Here is a 17,151-nt window from a genome sequence, read left to right as displayed (position 1 = left end):
TTGAGCAGCAGGGGCTTAACTGTTAAAGCAGCGGAGTACTCCCACTGAAATCAGCAGGACTAGTCCCATGGTTACAGTTAGACAGCTGTGTAGGTGCTTTGCTGGACTGGGACCAGCGTGCTTAGCATATAACAGGATCACGCTCTTAGTGATCCGTTAATGTTCTGGTCTGTTCTGCTGTCCTTCCCTGCCCAGGAGGAAGTTAAAGATCCCAGGACTCTTCTCACAAAGAGAGATTATGATCTGTTGTGTCCTGAACAATATTCAACTTCTCATTAGCACAGGGTCCTGTGCCCAAACCCAAGTGTGAGATCTTGTTGAATAATTAGTCTCTGCCACGTTTGCCTATGGACTGCCAGGACTGCCAGGGTTTGAACCGATTGCTTTGTAAAGCCCAGTGGCATACTTGGAGTGTGCAAATGGCTTTATGGAAAACGAAAGTTGCCCCCTGTTCTTTTAGGGGGGAATGTGCCCATTAGAGTAGGGCCTGCAGAGGTCCCTCCTGCAGCAGAAATATGGAGCTACCGCTACTCAAGGGGCTCTGCCCGGGGAAGGCTCGGGGTGTGGTCCCTGGGCCCAAGGTGATGGGAATCGGTGACTGTAAACCACCACTTAGGGGCTATACAGAGCCAGCCATCTGAGGTAGTAGCCACAGAGGGTCTGTGGAGCTGCCTTCTGTCCTACCTGCAGTCTGTTCCGATGCCTCACCTGTGCCTTGGTTCTCCACCCCAAGAGCATTAACGTGCACGTCTTGCAGGAGAGGAAGAGGGCTTCCACCGTCGCTGGATGGGTGTGAGCTGATTTTATGTCATGACAATATTTCTTGGAAGTTCTATCACAGATTAATTCCTTACCAAATTCCAACACAAGGCCTATTACAGAAGCTGGAGATAGAGAAGGCCTATTAGATCATCCAGCCTGTCTTTCCATACCAGTGCACCACTGCTCCCTACAGTGCATTTCCTAGTGCTGTCTCCCAAATGGTGGGGCTTCCATCAGCTCCACAATCCAAGGTTATGTCTACACTCAAAACCCTGTAGCGGCGTACCAGCAGGTGCACTGCTGTAGCACGTCAGCGTAGATGATGGGAGGTTTTCTCCCTTCACGCTGGGTACTCCACGTCCCCAGGAGGCAGTAGCTAGGTCAACAGAAAAAATCTTCCTTGCCTTCTCTACATCAGGGGTTAGGACGGCTTTACTACGTCGGGCAGGGGTGTAGATTTTTCACACCCTTGCAAGATGTAGCTATGTCGAGGTAACTTTTCAGCATACACCATCCCTAATACATCTCACTCTCTGGAAGCTCGGATATTCAATGTACGTGTTCCCCACCTTAATCTCATCCATCTCTTCAGAAAAGAAGGTCAAACTAATTTGACTTGTGACCTTCACCTGGAAGGGAACCCAGCTGTCTTCTGGTACTTTTATTTAACTCTTGTTCCACACCGGATAAGCAGCATTGCAATGTAAAAGGCAGTGTGGTCTTGGGAATAGGGTACTGAGCTGGGATTCAGTATACCTGGGTTTCATTTCTGGCTCTGGCACTGATTTGCTGGACTAGCTGCTTCCTCTCTGGGTTCCTGTTTCCCCTCTGACTCTTTGTCCATCTTGTCTGTTAACTCCTCAAGGCCGTCGTCCTCTTTCACCTAGTGTATGTGCAGCCCCTGGCACAAAGGGGACCTGATCCTGGCTGGATCCTTTAGATGGTACATGGATTTGTGTTTACAAAATAAATGCCCCTTGTCCTAAATGTTTCTAAATCCGAAACTGGACCAGAGTTAAAAAAGCAAAGCTGTTAATGGTAAAATAGCCGAGATCCTCCACAGGATCCCTGCAAAATGGCTCATATAATAACTCAAGCAACAGTATCCTCCTAGCGATTCCAGCACGCCCACCTGACTGTGCTAGCATGAATTCCTTCACAATGAGTACAGGAATAAAATGCAGCAAGCACACACTGAAAGGGGAAGAATAGGTTAACCATGGGCAGAGAAAGGGTATTGGAAACTCAGCAGGAAAGATCAAGAGAACCTTCTTTTCATCCTCAGGCATGTCTTCTGCCTGTCACTCTGAAATTATTTTTTCCTCTCAAGGGAGATTTCTAGGGTACATCCCCCTCTATTGTGTTAAGGAACTAGGCTGTAGTGACCGGTGTGTAGCAATTAGATCCTGGATCCCAAGGGCCAAGTCACTCAGCTCAAAAAGCTATCAATCTAAGACTGTAGAGTTGAGACCTTTCTCTGTAGGAGTTTGCCACCTACTGATTTGCATGTTCTTTATACCCTGTGCCAAAATAGGTGGGGGAAGAAGGTTACTTTAGGGAAACATTGTGTGAACTGCCCACAATGGACAATGCAGGGGACCCCAGAGGAAGAGACTGACAAAGGGGTGGGGAAAGGCTTTAGCCCAGCTGTTGAGCTCCCACTAGGAGAGGGAAATTAGCATGAGGGAAGGGCACAGTGTGTGTGTGTATATGTGTGTGTGCGTGCGTGGAGGGGGGATGAGGAAGGGTTTCTCTTTCTTTCTCTCAGTGCTCAGTTAATCCTGCTGTCAGTTGGTGTTAAGGCAGCAGTCTAAACGCCGGATTCCAAGAGAGAGAGCTGCACAGTACAGAAGGCAGAGCAGAAAGGAGGAGGAGGAGAGAGAGAAAGAGACGAGAAGGGGGGGGAAAAAACCAAATCTATGCTTGGAACTGAGGTTCTTTTTCGCCAATGCAAAAGGGAATATGCAGCACATTTTTGCCTTCTTCTGCACCAGTTTCCTAGGGACGGTGTTAGGGGCCAATTTCCCCAACAATATCCAGATAGGTGAGTTTGAGATGCTCCGGAGCTGTGGCTCTATTTGGGAGCAACTCTCCCTGGCAAGCAGCGGGGGGATCTGACCAATTCATTCCCTTCGCTTGCAAAGAAAGAATGTGTGTCTATGTGATATGCAGGGTAGATTTTGATGTGGATAGAGCTGTGTAGGTTGCTGAAGGGATCATCATAGCAGGGAGGTAGCAATTCTTCCGGGGGGGGGGGGGGAATCAGTGCCTGCACCAAAAAGTGCCTCGGAAATGGAGGAAGCAAAAAAACCCGTTTGTTTGTTTGCTAAGGAAAATACCAGGGCTGGTGCTCTGCATGGGGGGACGGGGGTGGGGGGGAGAGAGACGGGGAGCGGGGTAGTTAAAAAAGCACCTATTGCATTTTATTTTTGGCAAGGTTTCTCGTGTCTAGAGGTGGAGTACCTGGCAGAGGAAACAACACTAGATCATCTCGGTGGTTGTTGTTGTTTGTTGTGAAAGAATAAGGCCAGAGCTAGTCTAAGAAGATGTTGCATTCAAATCTCTTTTCATTTCATTCCACTTGCTTTCCTCTAGTACTGGCAATTCCCCATGTCTTTGTCTCTTGCCCTCCCCTATTCGATAATTTCACAGTTTCTCTCATCCCTCCCCCACGTTATTATTATTTATTATTATTTTATTATATGCAATTGGGTACCATATCTCTGCTCCTCTCTCTCCCTTGTGCATAGGTCTCTTTCCATCACCCCTCTCTTTGTAATGCCAACCGTTTGCTAAGCCAATAAGTTAAAGCAACTCCTGGGTGAGTCCAGCTGCACAGCTGGTGCATTTATTGCTGTTTATGCTGCTTTGCTTTCCCCGTCCCCTCCCTCCCAGCCACTCACCCCCAACTCAGAATTTATTTGACACCTCAAGCTTTTTTCCCATTCAAAAAAAAAAGATGGATGGATGCATACTAACAGGTTGGTTTTCCTTTGGCAGCAACACATAGGCATGAATTTTTTTGGTGCGCAAATGCCCCCTCCACACTCTTAGATCTAACCCGTGTTGAGAATGTGCAAAGTGCCTTTCCTGCCAACGGGCAGCTCTCTGTGCTGCTGGTTCCTTGCTGATTTTCCAAGCAGTCTGCTTGGGAAAGTTGTAATTAATCAATAGACCTTTTTATTTTCATTCCATTAGTCACTCTCTCTCTCTCTCTGCTTCGTTTCCTGACTTGTAAATCAGGATAATAAGACTCCCTTTTACATTTGTAAGGACAGCAAGAAAACCCAGCTGTATAACCATAAATATTAAAATAAAAAGAGTTTGGAAGGAATCTAAACCCTCATGCTCTGGAATATAAACTGACCTCTAAATCTTGGGAGTCAGCAGCAAACTATCCCTGGGGTCAGGTTATCCCATCAATGCCTACTACAAGGTTTCTTACAACTTCCCCTGAGGCAGTTGGTGCTGGCCACTGTCAGAGACAGGACGCTGGGCTAGATGGATCTTGGGTCCAATCCAGTCTGGCAAGTCCTATCCGATTTGCTACCTTGTACTATAATTCCAGGGCTTGCCTGGGATCCTGGCAATCATCTCCGTGGGCAAACCCCTTCATGGTCAGATTTTTGACTGGTCTTGCAGGCTTTGTCTGTTGTCACCTGTAAAACAAAATGCTGGTCTTCTCAGTGCAGCAAACTTCATCCCTGCTTAGCAGCAGGTGGCCTGTCAAGAAGGCTTAATTCTCCGCCTTTACAACAACCGTCTTAGGAGTTCCTCTTCCCTCAGTCCCCAGCCACCAATTATTATTCCTTCTGGGTCTGATTCTGCCAGCCTTACCCCTGCCGAGTAGCACTTTACTCTTTGAGTAAAGTAGCTCATTTGAATCCATTGGGCTGTTTGTGGTGAGTCGGGGGGCAGAATCGAATGTGGGCCTACAGACGGGTGAGCTTCATGAGGTGCTGTTCTCCATTGGTTATGGGGGGTAGAGAGATGCTGTTCTCCCTCATAAGGATATCCTGGCAGGACTTCAGTTCTTGTCCCTTAGCCTTATGCAGGAGGAGACTTACCCCAAATCAATTGGCTCAATCCCATCCTGGCTGCTGCCCGGCCGAGGGAAATGTGTGAGCTGGCATATTTTTGATACATGTCTGACATAAGGTACACGCTACAAAAGATGCCTAAGCCCATACCCCCTGGTTTCTCACCGTACTGGGAAGTTATGGAGTTCTAGCCACACGCGAGTAGCATTAGTTGAGTGCAGGAGCAATAGCTTCCTGTCAAAAGACTGGTTGTAACAAATAAGCCTTGCAATGTGGATGCATTTAAGACCTTTGCTTTGTTTTGTTTTTTCTCTCTAGGGGGATTATTTCCTAATCAGCAGTCCCAGGAACATGCGGCTTTTAGGTTTGCATTGTCTCAGCTCACAGAACCCCCTAAACTGCTTCCCCAGATTGACATTGTGAATATTAGCGACAGCTTTGAAATGACATACACCTGTAAGTAATGGCTTTCCACACTCTCTCTCTCTTTTTTGTGAGTTTCATCCTGGCTGGTTTCTTCTCTGAAATGAGGGATATACGTAGAGGGGCTCTTGCTCCCAACTTGATATCCTCCATCAGCTCCACGTAAAGAAACTCTGTACAAGAGATTTCTGATTCTGTTTGTTTTGTTTTGGGACTTGGGCATTAGATATCTCTGCAGTTGTTCATGAGATGTCTTATATTTTCTCTGTTGATGATTTTAAAGCACTATGTAAAAATCTTGCAGTTTCTCTCTCTCTCTTAATCTCTCCCACACTTTTCATGTTGGGGTTTCATTTCAGTTCTCGCTCCCATGTTTGTCATAGCCCTGATGTGACGCAGACCCCACTTCTGGGCATGGAATGGGTTACTTAATATGAACACCTCTTTCTCTAGCCTTAGTTTAGCCAGGCAGCATTTCTGGTGGAAGTAACAGACAGCTGTAAAAAGGGTGCTAGATGCAAACAGAGGATGAATTTAAAACAAGGGACATGCCCAATAATGAGAGAAATGGGAGGGGTCTGGTTTCAAGTTCTGCTGGAAGTATCAGCACCATTAAAGTGTTTCTGAAAAAGAACTGCCACAGCAGAACCATGAATATGGCTTAGCTGCACGGTACTAAAGAACACAGCCGACTGGACGGCTTCTCGTTATGTGCGGTAGTTGGGAGCAAAAAAGAATGCATCACCAGGTAATATCAGGATTAGCAGCAACAAAAAGAATGGGGGAAAAAAAAAACACAGTTCAAAATGGGAATACTGCAGGGCTCTCCTCTTTGTATTGTGCAGCCCAGTGCTTTGTTAGAGAGACTAGAGCCTGTTGTGACTTGATGCACAAAGAATTCTTTCATTTGATCCAGTGTTATACTCATCACTTTCAATCCATGTGTGTATTTAAGGACTGGCAGTAGGGACTGGAGGGATATAAGAAAGCCTTCTTTTTGTGATTCCTGGTGCATTGTTATTGCCTAATGTTTGTAGTATCCTTTTGATTCACTGAAACACCCTCTCTGCAGTTTAGTCATGTGGCTAGCCAGATTGATATGGATACAAACAGTTCTCCTCTGCTAAGAAATGCACAGGGGAAAAAAAATGTTCTCTTGGAAAAATAACCCAGTACGTACAAGCGGAAGAATTAACAAAGTGTTTCTTTAGAGGAAGGAAGGTTACATGTTTCTGTTGTGAGGTCTGCAGAGAGATTTGAAATCCTGGAATTCTTCAGACAGCACTAAAAAAAAAGAGAGAGAGGTAATAATTTGGCCACTTTTTCACTGTAGTAGCTAATGACTACTGTAAAGATTTTTTTATTTTCCTTAATAGTCCTCTCTGAGCCAACTGGTAGGCTTCCCTCAAGCCAGAAAAAAACTATTTCAGGTCAATTCAATGAGACTTTATTGGCAGAACAAGCTAAACAAGCATTGCCAAAGTATAAGAAAAAGACAGACCCCCTCTGATATTCGTCAAAGGAGGATACAACCTACCCAGGAGAGGATAATGGGCTGCGTTTGGGATTGTCCATTCCTGATCTGGTAGCAGGTAGCTAAGCAGGACCTGTGGAATCTGATCTCAGGTGCAGGACTGTCTCACAGAATATTGTGTCTGATCTTCAGTCCTCCTCCCTCTGTACACCTGTCCCCGATGACTGTGTTTACTCCACAGCCATTAGTGATAACAGCAGGCCCATGAGTCTTTTCACACTTAGGAAACCCTGTATCATTAGTACACGGGGGGTGTGGGCTGACAAAGGCTAAATGAAAGCGAGCTAGCCCCCCAAAGAGATGGAAAGCTTCACTGGCTGGATGTTATATTTAAGTTTTATGTAGGACACGTTGTCCTAGATCAGACAGACAACGCGCTCCGTGCAATCCAACTTCATTTATTCTCAATTTTTTTTTAATTAAAAGCTTCCCAAAGTCTGTTCTCCAAGGCTATGGAAAGCAGCATTTGTTTTAAAGGCACAAAAAGGGAGTTAATCCAGTCATCTAGCCTGAAAGTAGGCTGTGATCTCCTGATGAATTCCCCTCCTGAGTGCCAAGCCTAGACATCTGCAGGGTGGAAGAGCGAAGATCCCTTTATTTGTGGTGAATAAAATCCCTAAGTGCTTGGTGGACCTATCATTCTTGGAAGATAATATACATGTTACCAATTAAAGCTACAGATTGTTTGTTCCCATGGAGATACAGAAGATGCCACTGTTTCTCTAACTTGAATTACCTGCATCCCCAAATGCTCTGCCCCTGGTGCTTCATGTACCAAGGAGTCTAGCATGGGACCTGAGTAAACTAATAGATCGGACCCTTGCAGCAAGCACTGCCTCATGCTAGAATCCAGTCTGCCACAGTAACCAGTGTCCTCGTGGGCAATTCTAAATCCAAAACCAGTATTAAGAGTTGGCGGTCCTTGCAGAAGTACGGAGCCGAGCTAGGTAGCATGCGAGGTGCTGACAAGGTAGCCGCATGTGCTTCAGCAAAACGACAGTGCCTGGTGCAAGAGGACAGCTTGCAAAATGCATTTCATCCACCATTTGTGACACGGTCTACTCTACCTGCCGTATAACTCTTTACCCAGTAAGGATGGATACGCTCTGTTATCACAACTGGTCAATTCACTCTACAGGATGTAACCCGTCACCCCCGTGATGGAACAGGGATATGAAACCAGTACTGATGCACAGAGCTTTCACATCAGTGAGGATGTTGGATTGACAATTATGATCTAATGTCCCGAAAGGCAATAAACCAGGTGGAATATCCGTCTGTTGCAACTGGTTGCCATGCCATCAGTCAGCGGCGATACAGCACCACAATCAGCTTGTGATTTCTGATGCAGCTGAGCTTGGCATTTATGCTGTTGCATAATTCCAACTCAAAGACATTGGTTAACTTAAAGGTATGTACTACAAGAACTTTAAACCCCTTATCCTAGCCCTGGAAGAAGAACATTACATTTAAAAAAAATCCTCTAAGCCTTATGGAAGTATGAAAATAACCAGTGACCGTCATTTAAATTCATATCCAATAACCTCTCACTTCATGCATGTGGTTAATGACGGTACTGGCATGTGAAAATTCACTGGGCCCATTCTAATAACCATATTAACTCTGACCCAAAGATACAGGGTAATGTGTTGGCTTTGTGTTTGTGTCAGTGTGTGTAACATAGCCCCCCACATGGCTGGTTTACAGGGAGAACGAGGGACTGACCACGGTCATTAGTTAAAGGAGAAATCCTACCGCTCAGATGGCGGTAGCTGTATTTGTGTATCTTTTATCAGAGAGACAGTTATTTTGGGAGAATACTAATGTTACAGCCCACCCGACAACAGAAGTATATGCCAGTGAGAGGTTAGTATAAAGGGCAAAATCGTGATATTATATAGCAGGGTTAGTACTGGAATTCAGTGGCCCAAAAGATTATATAGAACTTTCCAGTCCCCTTCAGAGACCCGAGCGCAGATTCTGGCTGCGGTCGTAATTGGAAATTAATGTTGTGGTCTCCAGTGAGCTTTGTCTACCTCACAAAACCCACCATGTACTTTGTGTTGGGACTGACTGTCCGTGTCCACTCAGCAGGAGCTGCTGGAGCTCAGACGTGAGAGGTATTGGTAGAATGGTGTGAAATGCCGGCTCCTTGAAATGCAGAGTGCTGCAACTTAGGACTCCGCTGCAACTGCATAGCTAAGTGGAGGACCATGCTGAACAAAGGTATTTCAGTCAGGGATCAAAGGGCACTGACAGAGTTGTGTACAAGAAGTTTGCACTCAGCCTGCCCCTACTGAAGGTCAGTTTTCAGCTCGGCTTCTACTAGGTCTCCATTGAAGCATGAGTAACCTACTGTTGGGTGTGCATTACAGATCTCCTCTGTGCCAAGGATATGAGTTGTTACAGCCCCACATTACTAAGCAATGGCTTTTAGCTCATGCTTTTTGCTCTGGAGGTGCATGGTTCAATCCCTAAGGTGTCAGTCAAGGACGGTGGCCGTCATTCATTCACACCACCACTTGCAAGTAAAACCACCTCCTGAAAAGAATTAGCATTTGCACCCATATAACCAACTGGATCCAATGGGTTTTGGTTGGTGCAAAGGCTAGTCTTTGTGTGTGCCTAGGTACCAGGCAATTTAAAGGGTGGACACAAGCATTCGCATTCGTGGCATGGCATGCAGGTGTTTGCACATGCAAAGTGCATGAATTTTCAGCTGCATGTGCGTGGAGGCTGAAAATCCAGACTATAATACTTTGTGATATCATTCTCCATCTGTGCATGTACAGTGCCCATCGCTGATTGGGTGATCCTGAATGGGTACTGCTACCGGACTAATAATACTATTAATAAAATCAGTGATACTTTAGAAAATGAAAACAAGAGGAATGAGCTTCTGTTGTAAAACTACATAGCAGAACCAATTAAGAAGAGATCTGTCCTGATCTCCCATTATTTGATTAGGTTCTTACCTATAATGCCAAGATAATTTGATAGCAATAATAATACATAAAGGACTAACCAAACACAAATTATTTTGTTTGTTTGCTTGAGACACCCATGTGCATACAGTGCTTCTGTACCGTGCTCTTTATCTCTCAAATTACCTTTTTAGAGGCAGGAAGTAAGACACACATTTTAATGTTCTCAAATGACGATCTAAATCTGATTTAATTAAACAATTATTGTATGTTGAATTAAAAATCCCTTTTTGTTGACAAACAGAGCGGTCGCCATTGCTCAGAATGGTGCTGCTTGTAATTATTCCGGCAGCAATCAATTAAAATGCAGTTTTGTAATTAAACTTCCTCAATCCCGGAGAGGCCTGTCCTAGGATACTATGTAAATTTTGCGGTGGTGTAGGGCTGGCAGGGGTTGAGTAGTACTTTAAAAATAATGTAAACAGCGTACTTCTGCAGTGATAGATATGCCTACTTAACACAATCTAAATGAGCAGAAATACCTATTTAATGTCAAATGTCATCTACTTAATGCAATAGCTTCTGCGAATGAATGCATCTCTTTAGATTTTATAATAAGATGTAGCCAGGTGTCTTCTGTGAACAATGGAGCATTGTCAACTCACATTTAAGTCAATGGGTGTTGAGGGTGCGCGACACCCTGTGGGATGGCTTTTACATTGATTAAAAGCTAATGGTTGTTAAATGAGACATTACCACCATACAGTCAAATCCACACATAAATAGGGTAGGTAGGGGGCTGAACGGGGTGAATTTTGCCAAAGATCTGCAAAGAGTGGCTCCCAGAAGAGAGGTGGCTTAAGCTCCTCCTAGAGCCGCCGGAGAGCAGCTGCTTTCCAGCTCCCGTGAGAGTGATATTATCATGTTGCTTCTGCCCACAAAATCCTGAGCTGGGACCTCTGCTGGGGGAACATGCAGGATATGCCTACCAGCTGGGTGGCTGCTAGTTGACTGAGCTTGTTCTGGTGTCTGGCCAGCAACTAGCAACAAGGATGGGATCTGGTCCCTTGTGCTGCTCCCAAAAGGAGAGGAAGCTCAGAAGACACGCACAGAGAAATTTGCTTTTATGACTGCTGCCGCCAGTAGGGGGAAGACATTTGACATGTCTAGTATAGTCTTTGTCTTGTTCTGGTGTCTGGCCAGCAACTAGCAACAAGGATGGGATCTGGTCCCTTGTGCTGCTCCCAAAAGGAGAGGAAGCTCAGAAGACACGCACAGAGAAATTTGCTTTTATGACTGCTGCCGCCAGTAGGGGGAAGACATTTGACATGTCTAGTATAGTCTTTGTCTAATCTATCTATATGCTTAGATGGCCTTTGTCACTATAGTGTCTGATCACCAGCAGACTGGGAGAATCCCTGTTGGAATCTCATCTGAAATAATCTGTAGGCGGTATGGACAATACCATATTGCTGTTTGGCAGACATGACACTACTCTGTCTGTTACATAGTGTTAAACCTCAGTGAATAGGATTCATAGAGTCAGGTTTGTTTGTTTTCTTTTATCAGAGGACGGGAGGATATTTATTCTCTGAATGATGACATTCGTTTTCCTCACGGGCAATAGGAGAGGTGCCAGGGGTGTGGAGAAAAGCTAACGTGACAGCCATGGTAGGAACAGGGGGAATTTTACACCTGCAAATCTAACCTGTCTCCCAGGATGGATCCCAGACATTAATTAGTGACAAAAACGGGACAAGCCTTGCATGGGTAAAAGGTGGCCAGGCAACATTAAAAGAGGGGATTTTAGAAAGAGTAAGCAGTGGTGCAATTACGTCCTCTGTGTGCTGATCACTTTTCACTCTTTGCTCACCCCTTTCTCTATCTGAAATGATCTATAAAAGAAACACAACTGAACAATTGAGGCCTAAATGTTGTGTTTAGTATATTAAAAAGCTCTCTGTGTGTGTTGAAATCCTAATGAGGATATTAAGAAGAGTGTCATAATGAGGTTTTTTTCTGCCCAAATCCAATAGAAATAATTATTTTTAAATGTATATTTTCCCTTTTAGGGCTGGAGATGCAAACGCAACAGCACTGTGCTAGGGCATAGACTCATAGCAATGTAGGGCTGGAAGGAACCTCGTGAGTCACCAAGTCCAGCCCCCAGCGCTGAGGCAGGACCAAGTAAACCTAGACCATCCCTGACAGGTGTTTGTCCAGCCTGTTCTTAAAACCTTCAGCGACGGGGATTCCACACCCTCCCTTGGGAGCCTATTCTAGTGCTTAACTACCCTTATAGTTAGAAAGTTTTCCCTAATAACTAATCTAAATGTCCCTTGCTGCAGATTAAGCCCATTACTTCTTGTCCTACCTGCAGTGGGCATGGAGAACAGTTGATCCCCATCCTCTTTAGAACAGCCCTTCACATATTTGAAGACTGTTATCAGGTCCCCGTCCCCCCCTCAGTGTTTTTTTCAAGACTAAACATGCCCAGTTTTGTTTAACCTTCTCTCAGAGGTCTGGTTTTCTAAACCTTTGATCATTTTTTGCTCTCCTCTGGGCTCTCTCTCAAATTTGTCCACCTCTTCCCTAAAGTGTGACAACCAAAACTAGACACAGGTGAGGCCTCACCAGTGCCGAGTAGAGCAGGACAATGACCTCCCATGTCTTATTTACAATACTCCTTTAGTACACCTCAGAGTGATATCAGTCTTTTTTGCAACTGCATTGCATTGTTGAATCAATGTGTGATCCACTATAACCCCAGATCCTTTCCAGCAATATTGCCACCTAGCCAGTCGTTCCTCATTTTGTAGTTGTAAATTTGATTTTTCCTTCTTAAGTGAAGTCCTTTGCAGTTGTCTTCTTTGAATTTCATCTGGTTGAATTCAGACCAATTTTTTTTAATTTACTAAAGTTGTTTTGAATTCTAACCCTGTCCACCAAAGTGCTTGCAACCCCTCTCAGCTTGGTACCATCTGCAAATTTCATAAGCATGTGCTCAGTTCCATTATCTAAGTCATTAATGAAAATATAGACTAGTACCAGACCCAGGACTGACCCCTGTGGCACCCCACTAGATACACCTTCCCAGTTTGACAGAGAACCATTGATAACTGTTCTTTGAGTATGGTCTTTCAACCAGTTGTGCACCCACGGTTATAATAATTTCATCTAGACCACATTTCCCTAGTTTGCTTATGAGAATGTCATGTGGGACTTTGTCAAAAGCTTTACTAAAATCAAGATATGAGAAGCAAGAATGAAACTAGTCTCAGCCTAGTAGCAATGTCCAATTTGAGTGACATGCCACAAAAACATAAGAATATGAGCACCTTATGCGTAAAAAGTTAATTAGAATCTTTAAAATCCTCCCAGCTGGAATTTTCTAAGTTGGTACTTTAGTAACACAGATAAGAATTATTCTATTTTAACATCATCACTTGGAACAGAGGTAGCTTTGTCTTCTCATCTCAGAAATACACTTGTACGTACTTGGGGCCAGAGTGACTCACAATGAGTAGGCAAGGAAAGAAAGTGGGCCTGTAAAGTGCTCCCCAGCATGAAGAAGGGTATCAGAAAATCTGGCCACTAGCAATCCAGCATCTTCTCCACACAGCATATGTCCAAATAACACATGTCACTGTTAACATAGTGTGTACTGTAACTGTCCCTTGGTCATATGCTGACCCAATCAGCCGTTTGCCTGCACAGTAACACTCGCTAGTTGATTTCCTTTCACTGCTCTGTAATAGCCGTACCCAATCAATCCCTCCAGTGCACTTTTTAAAAAATGTTTTTATTTTTTCTCAGTAACTTCTACCCCGCCCTTGCTCCACCCCGAAAACTGTTTAAACTTCAACCCTTGCCTCACCCAGCTCCAGGGCTATAGAAAGGAGATGTGCTTATGCTTCATAACCCTGACTGATCTCTTTAAGAAAGTGACAGCGAGAGGCAGCAAGGAACAGATGCAAATTACCATGCTCGGGCTTCAGCGAGAGGGGCTTTTTATATTTGTGTAGACAAAGTAGAGTACAAACAAGACAGATGTCTGACGTTAGTAAGTAATGGTCAGCTGATGGCAGGGCTCTTATGTGACCAAAAAAAAAAAATCTTGGTTTTGACTAAATAACAAAGGTCCTGGAAATCGTGGTAATGGAGACAGAGCAGAAAGGTCAAGGGCTTCAGGGACTGCTGTTAGGCCCGCAAAATTCTTTTGATGACTTAGATGCAGTATGCAAGGAACTTGCCTGACTTTAGTTTGCCCTTCTTTACTTGGGCAAAGTTTCATTGAGCAATATATATAAGCATAGTATTCAGCTGTGGTTTTCCTGCTACCTGCCCACACAGCTGATGTCCCCAGAGCTTCTGAGCCAGTTTGTTTTGCATCCATGCAGCACTAACATACCGCAGAAGGCTTTGCTCGCAAGAATGGGTGGGGGTGGAGCTCTTCTGGACTGTGTCAGCACCCTAACAGGGGAGCAGTAAAAATTAGGTGGGATTGGAGGGAGATGAGAATTCAGAAGAGATCCAGGAGGCAGTAATGCATGGAGGACAGTGGAATTCTATGGCTGAGGAGAAGACAGGGAGAAATGCTAAGAGATGGAGTAGTGCTAAGAAAGGAAGAAGGGCAGCAAAAATGGAGGGACTGGTGGCAGTGGTTATAGCTGTTTTGGGAATATTTTGACAATGATGCCTTCAAGGCCTGATCCACAGCCCACGGTAGCCAATGGAAAGATCTGATTTCAACATGCTTTGCATCGGGCCCATAATCCCTCTCCTCCCTCCCACATACATACACCAAGAGGAACCTGTGCCAGCTGCTCTATGCTGGGTTCCTTCCCTTCTCCCTTACCACCTGGGGCTATAGGTTGCTGGGTTTGGAGGGGACGGGAAGAGGTGAGGGGTCCAGCCAGGTTCTGCTGGATCTTCTCCTCCAGAGCAAGCCAGCATGAGTTCCTGCAGTAACTGGTTTCCACCCCCAGTGTTCGGAATGCTGGCTCAAGGGAGCGACAGGCACCACTGGATCCAAACATCAGCACGGAGGCAAGAGGCCTCCAGCAATTCACCCACGAGCTCTAGGTGTAGGGAGTGGAACCTGCCAAGCCTGGGGCTGGGCTCAGACCCTGTCCCCCACCACATAATAAATGCAATGGAATGCCAGACTTGATATCCCATTACACCCCCAGAGTTACCACTCTGCCCCTGTGTTCTAGTGATGTCACCGGAAAGGAACTCTGGGTACAACGACTTGCTCTCCAGCCTCTCTTCACCTGCTCTGTGGTGCCCTTACTCAAATTTCTTTCTAGAGGACTACACCCCGCTCCTGTCTCAGGAACTTTGCTGACCCCCACTCCCCTTCTTCAGTCCCTGCTCTCAGTGCTTTATTTCGAGGCCATGGCTACACCCCAGCCTGTGGGTGAGAAGAGGAATTAACTAATCTAGAAACACCATCCCACAAACAATACAATGGATCCAAAGGCTCACCCTCACGTAGTCCCAACACGCAGCCCCTGGCCATGAGGCATGGAAACCTGCAAGTATTGCATGAGTCGAGCAGCTACCACTAGGGAGTGATACTGCCTGCTCGGGGATGCCAATAAAATGAGGATCTGCACTTTGGAAGAACGTCATGTAGTGAAGATCTGGTCTAAAGGTGACAGCCATGTGGATTCTGCCTTAAGCAGGAGCACACCACAAGGGAGAGGATTTAGGCATGAGCATGGGGGAGGAGGGATAGCTCAGTGGTTTGAGCATTGGCCTGCTAAACCCAGGGTTGTGAGTTCAATCCTTGAGGGGGCCATTTAGGGATCTGGGGCAAAAATTGGGGATTGGTCCTGCTTTGAGCAGGGGGTTGGACTAGATGACCTCCTGAGGTCCCTTCCAACCCTGATATTCTATGATTCTATGGACAGAGGTTTAAGACCCTCTGTACAGTGCATGGCACCTGTTGGGGAAAGCATACAGAATCAGCAAAGGAAACAAAAGCACCTATTAGAAAGTATTGTTGTCACTGTAACAAGGGCTGGGCTGCTGAGATATGCTGCAGCCAAGAAGGAGGTCTGGCCTGCAGGGAATTCAGGAGAAATTTCTTTGTTCAGAGGATGATTAATGTATTTAATGAACTACAAAAGGAAGTAATGGATGCTTAAACCACAGCTATGCGCAAAAGACTGTTAGAGAGGGAGGGGAAAAAAACCCATGATTTCAGGCTGAAAGCTCAGTAGCTATATCCTTGTAGGTCAGCAGACTAGGAATGGATTATGCAGACTTCCCTACCTCATCGTCCTGAAATGTTATTAGATTGTAACAGCTACCCTATTGCATTTAATTTAAATGCATAGCTAAGTGCATTTAGCTGACTTAATTTGAGTTACCTTAGTCTCCAGGCTCTCCCAGTCCTGGTGCTGTTACTGATTAGACATTGCCATTTCTGCCAGTCAAAACCCACTGCTTAGGGTGAGCGAAGTGGATGGCTGTTGTCCAGGGGCTGGCCTGGTGTCACCTCGCTCATTTCCCATGGAAGCATAAGTGGAGTTTATAGGAAAAAAGACAGGCAGACCAAAGCCACCGAAGGACAAGGCGACTCAGAAGATTGCTATCTAGGATGCAATCTTTCATCATCCAACAAGACTGGCAGTGGTCAAAAGTTGTTACCATCCGATACCTGTTTGGGAGCCCACAGGTAACAAGCTGGTGAACTCAGTCTAATTGCTGGCAGTGAGTTGCCTATAGCTTGAGATGTTATCAGAATGCGATGTCAGTCTCAGCAGAGAGACCTAGAAGTGAATGGGTAGAAGAGCCTGTTCGGTCTTCTGTAATCCCACCAATCCCTCCTTTGTGGGAAGCCTACATGGACCCTTCCCATGCTGTATCTGTCCTGTGGGTTAACAGGACTTCAGCATCAAGGGGCTAGCAAGCCATCACTTAATCATATAGTTACAAAAATGCCCATATTCATGGGCCTATTGCCACCTCACTCATTAGATTCTGGGATTACTGACTGTGTAATCTAAAAATGTTATCAGTGAGGGTAATTAACCATTAGAGCAATTTACCACGGGCTGTGATAGATTCTTCATCAGTGGGCATTTTTAAATCAAGCCTGGAAGTTTATCTAAAAGCTCTGCTCTAGGAATTATTTAGGGGGAACTTGATGGCCTGTGTTGTACAGGAGGTCAGACTAGGTGATCACAATGGTCCCTTCTGGCCTCGGAATCTAGGATAAAACAGGAGCCATCCAACTGAATGATTATAAATAAATGAAAAGTACTAGACCCATTTCAAGCCCAAACTGTTAACAGGACATTCCAGATGGAGCCCTGCTTGCTCGTTGGTATCGTGCCATCAGTCATTACGGTGCAAACTCACTTCCTGCCCTGCACAAAGCCCTTGCAGATAGAGGTGTTGTGGGTGCTGGGTCCACTTAACTATGGACTTGATAGCTCTTCTCCAGCAAGCCCCT

General features: G+C 45.3%; 1 protein-coding gene across 3 annotated transcripts in view; it reads left to right on the top strand.

The window, feature by feature from the left end:
- The first annotated feature begins 2,491 nt into the window (after positions 1-2,491).
- The window catches only part of GRIA1 (glutamate ionotropic receptor AMPA type subunit 1), a 162,043-nt gene continuing 147,383 nt past the window's right edge, over positions 2,492-17,151 (top strand). The window contains exons 1-2 of one of the 3 annotated variants that reach the window (XR_014712800.1): positions 2,492-2,806; positions 5,121-5,258. Coding sequence is in view for 2 of the 3 variants with exons in the window: in XM_084637716.1 (XP_084493842.1) it covers positions 2,725-2,806; positions 5,121-5,258 (220 nt within the window). In the remaining variant the exon portion in view is untranslated. The remainder of the gene's footprint in view (positions 2,807-5,120; positions 5,259-17,151) is intronic. The other 2 variants (XM_084637716.1, XM_084637715.1) reach the window with 2 other exon arrangements.

Source organism: Lepidochelys olivacea (genome assembly GCF_965140295.1).
Source record: "Lepidochelys olivacea isolate rLepOli2 genome assembly, chromosome: 8".
Taxonomy (NCBI): domain Eukaryota; kingdom Metazoa; phylum Chordata; order Testudines; family Cheloniidae; genus Lepidochelys; species Lepidochelys olivacea.
Note: the sequence above shows the minus strand (reverse complement) of the source record. Positions and strands in the feature narration are given on the sequence as shown.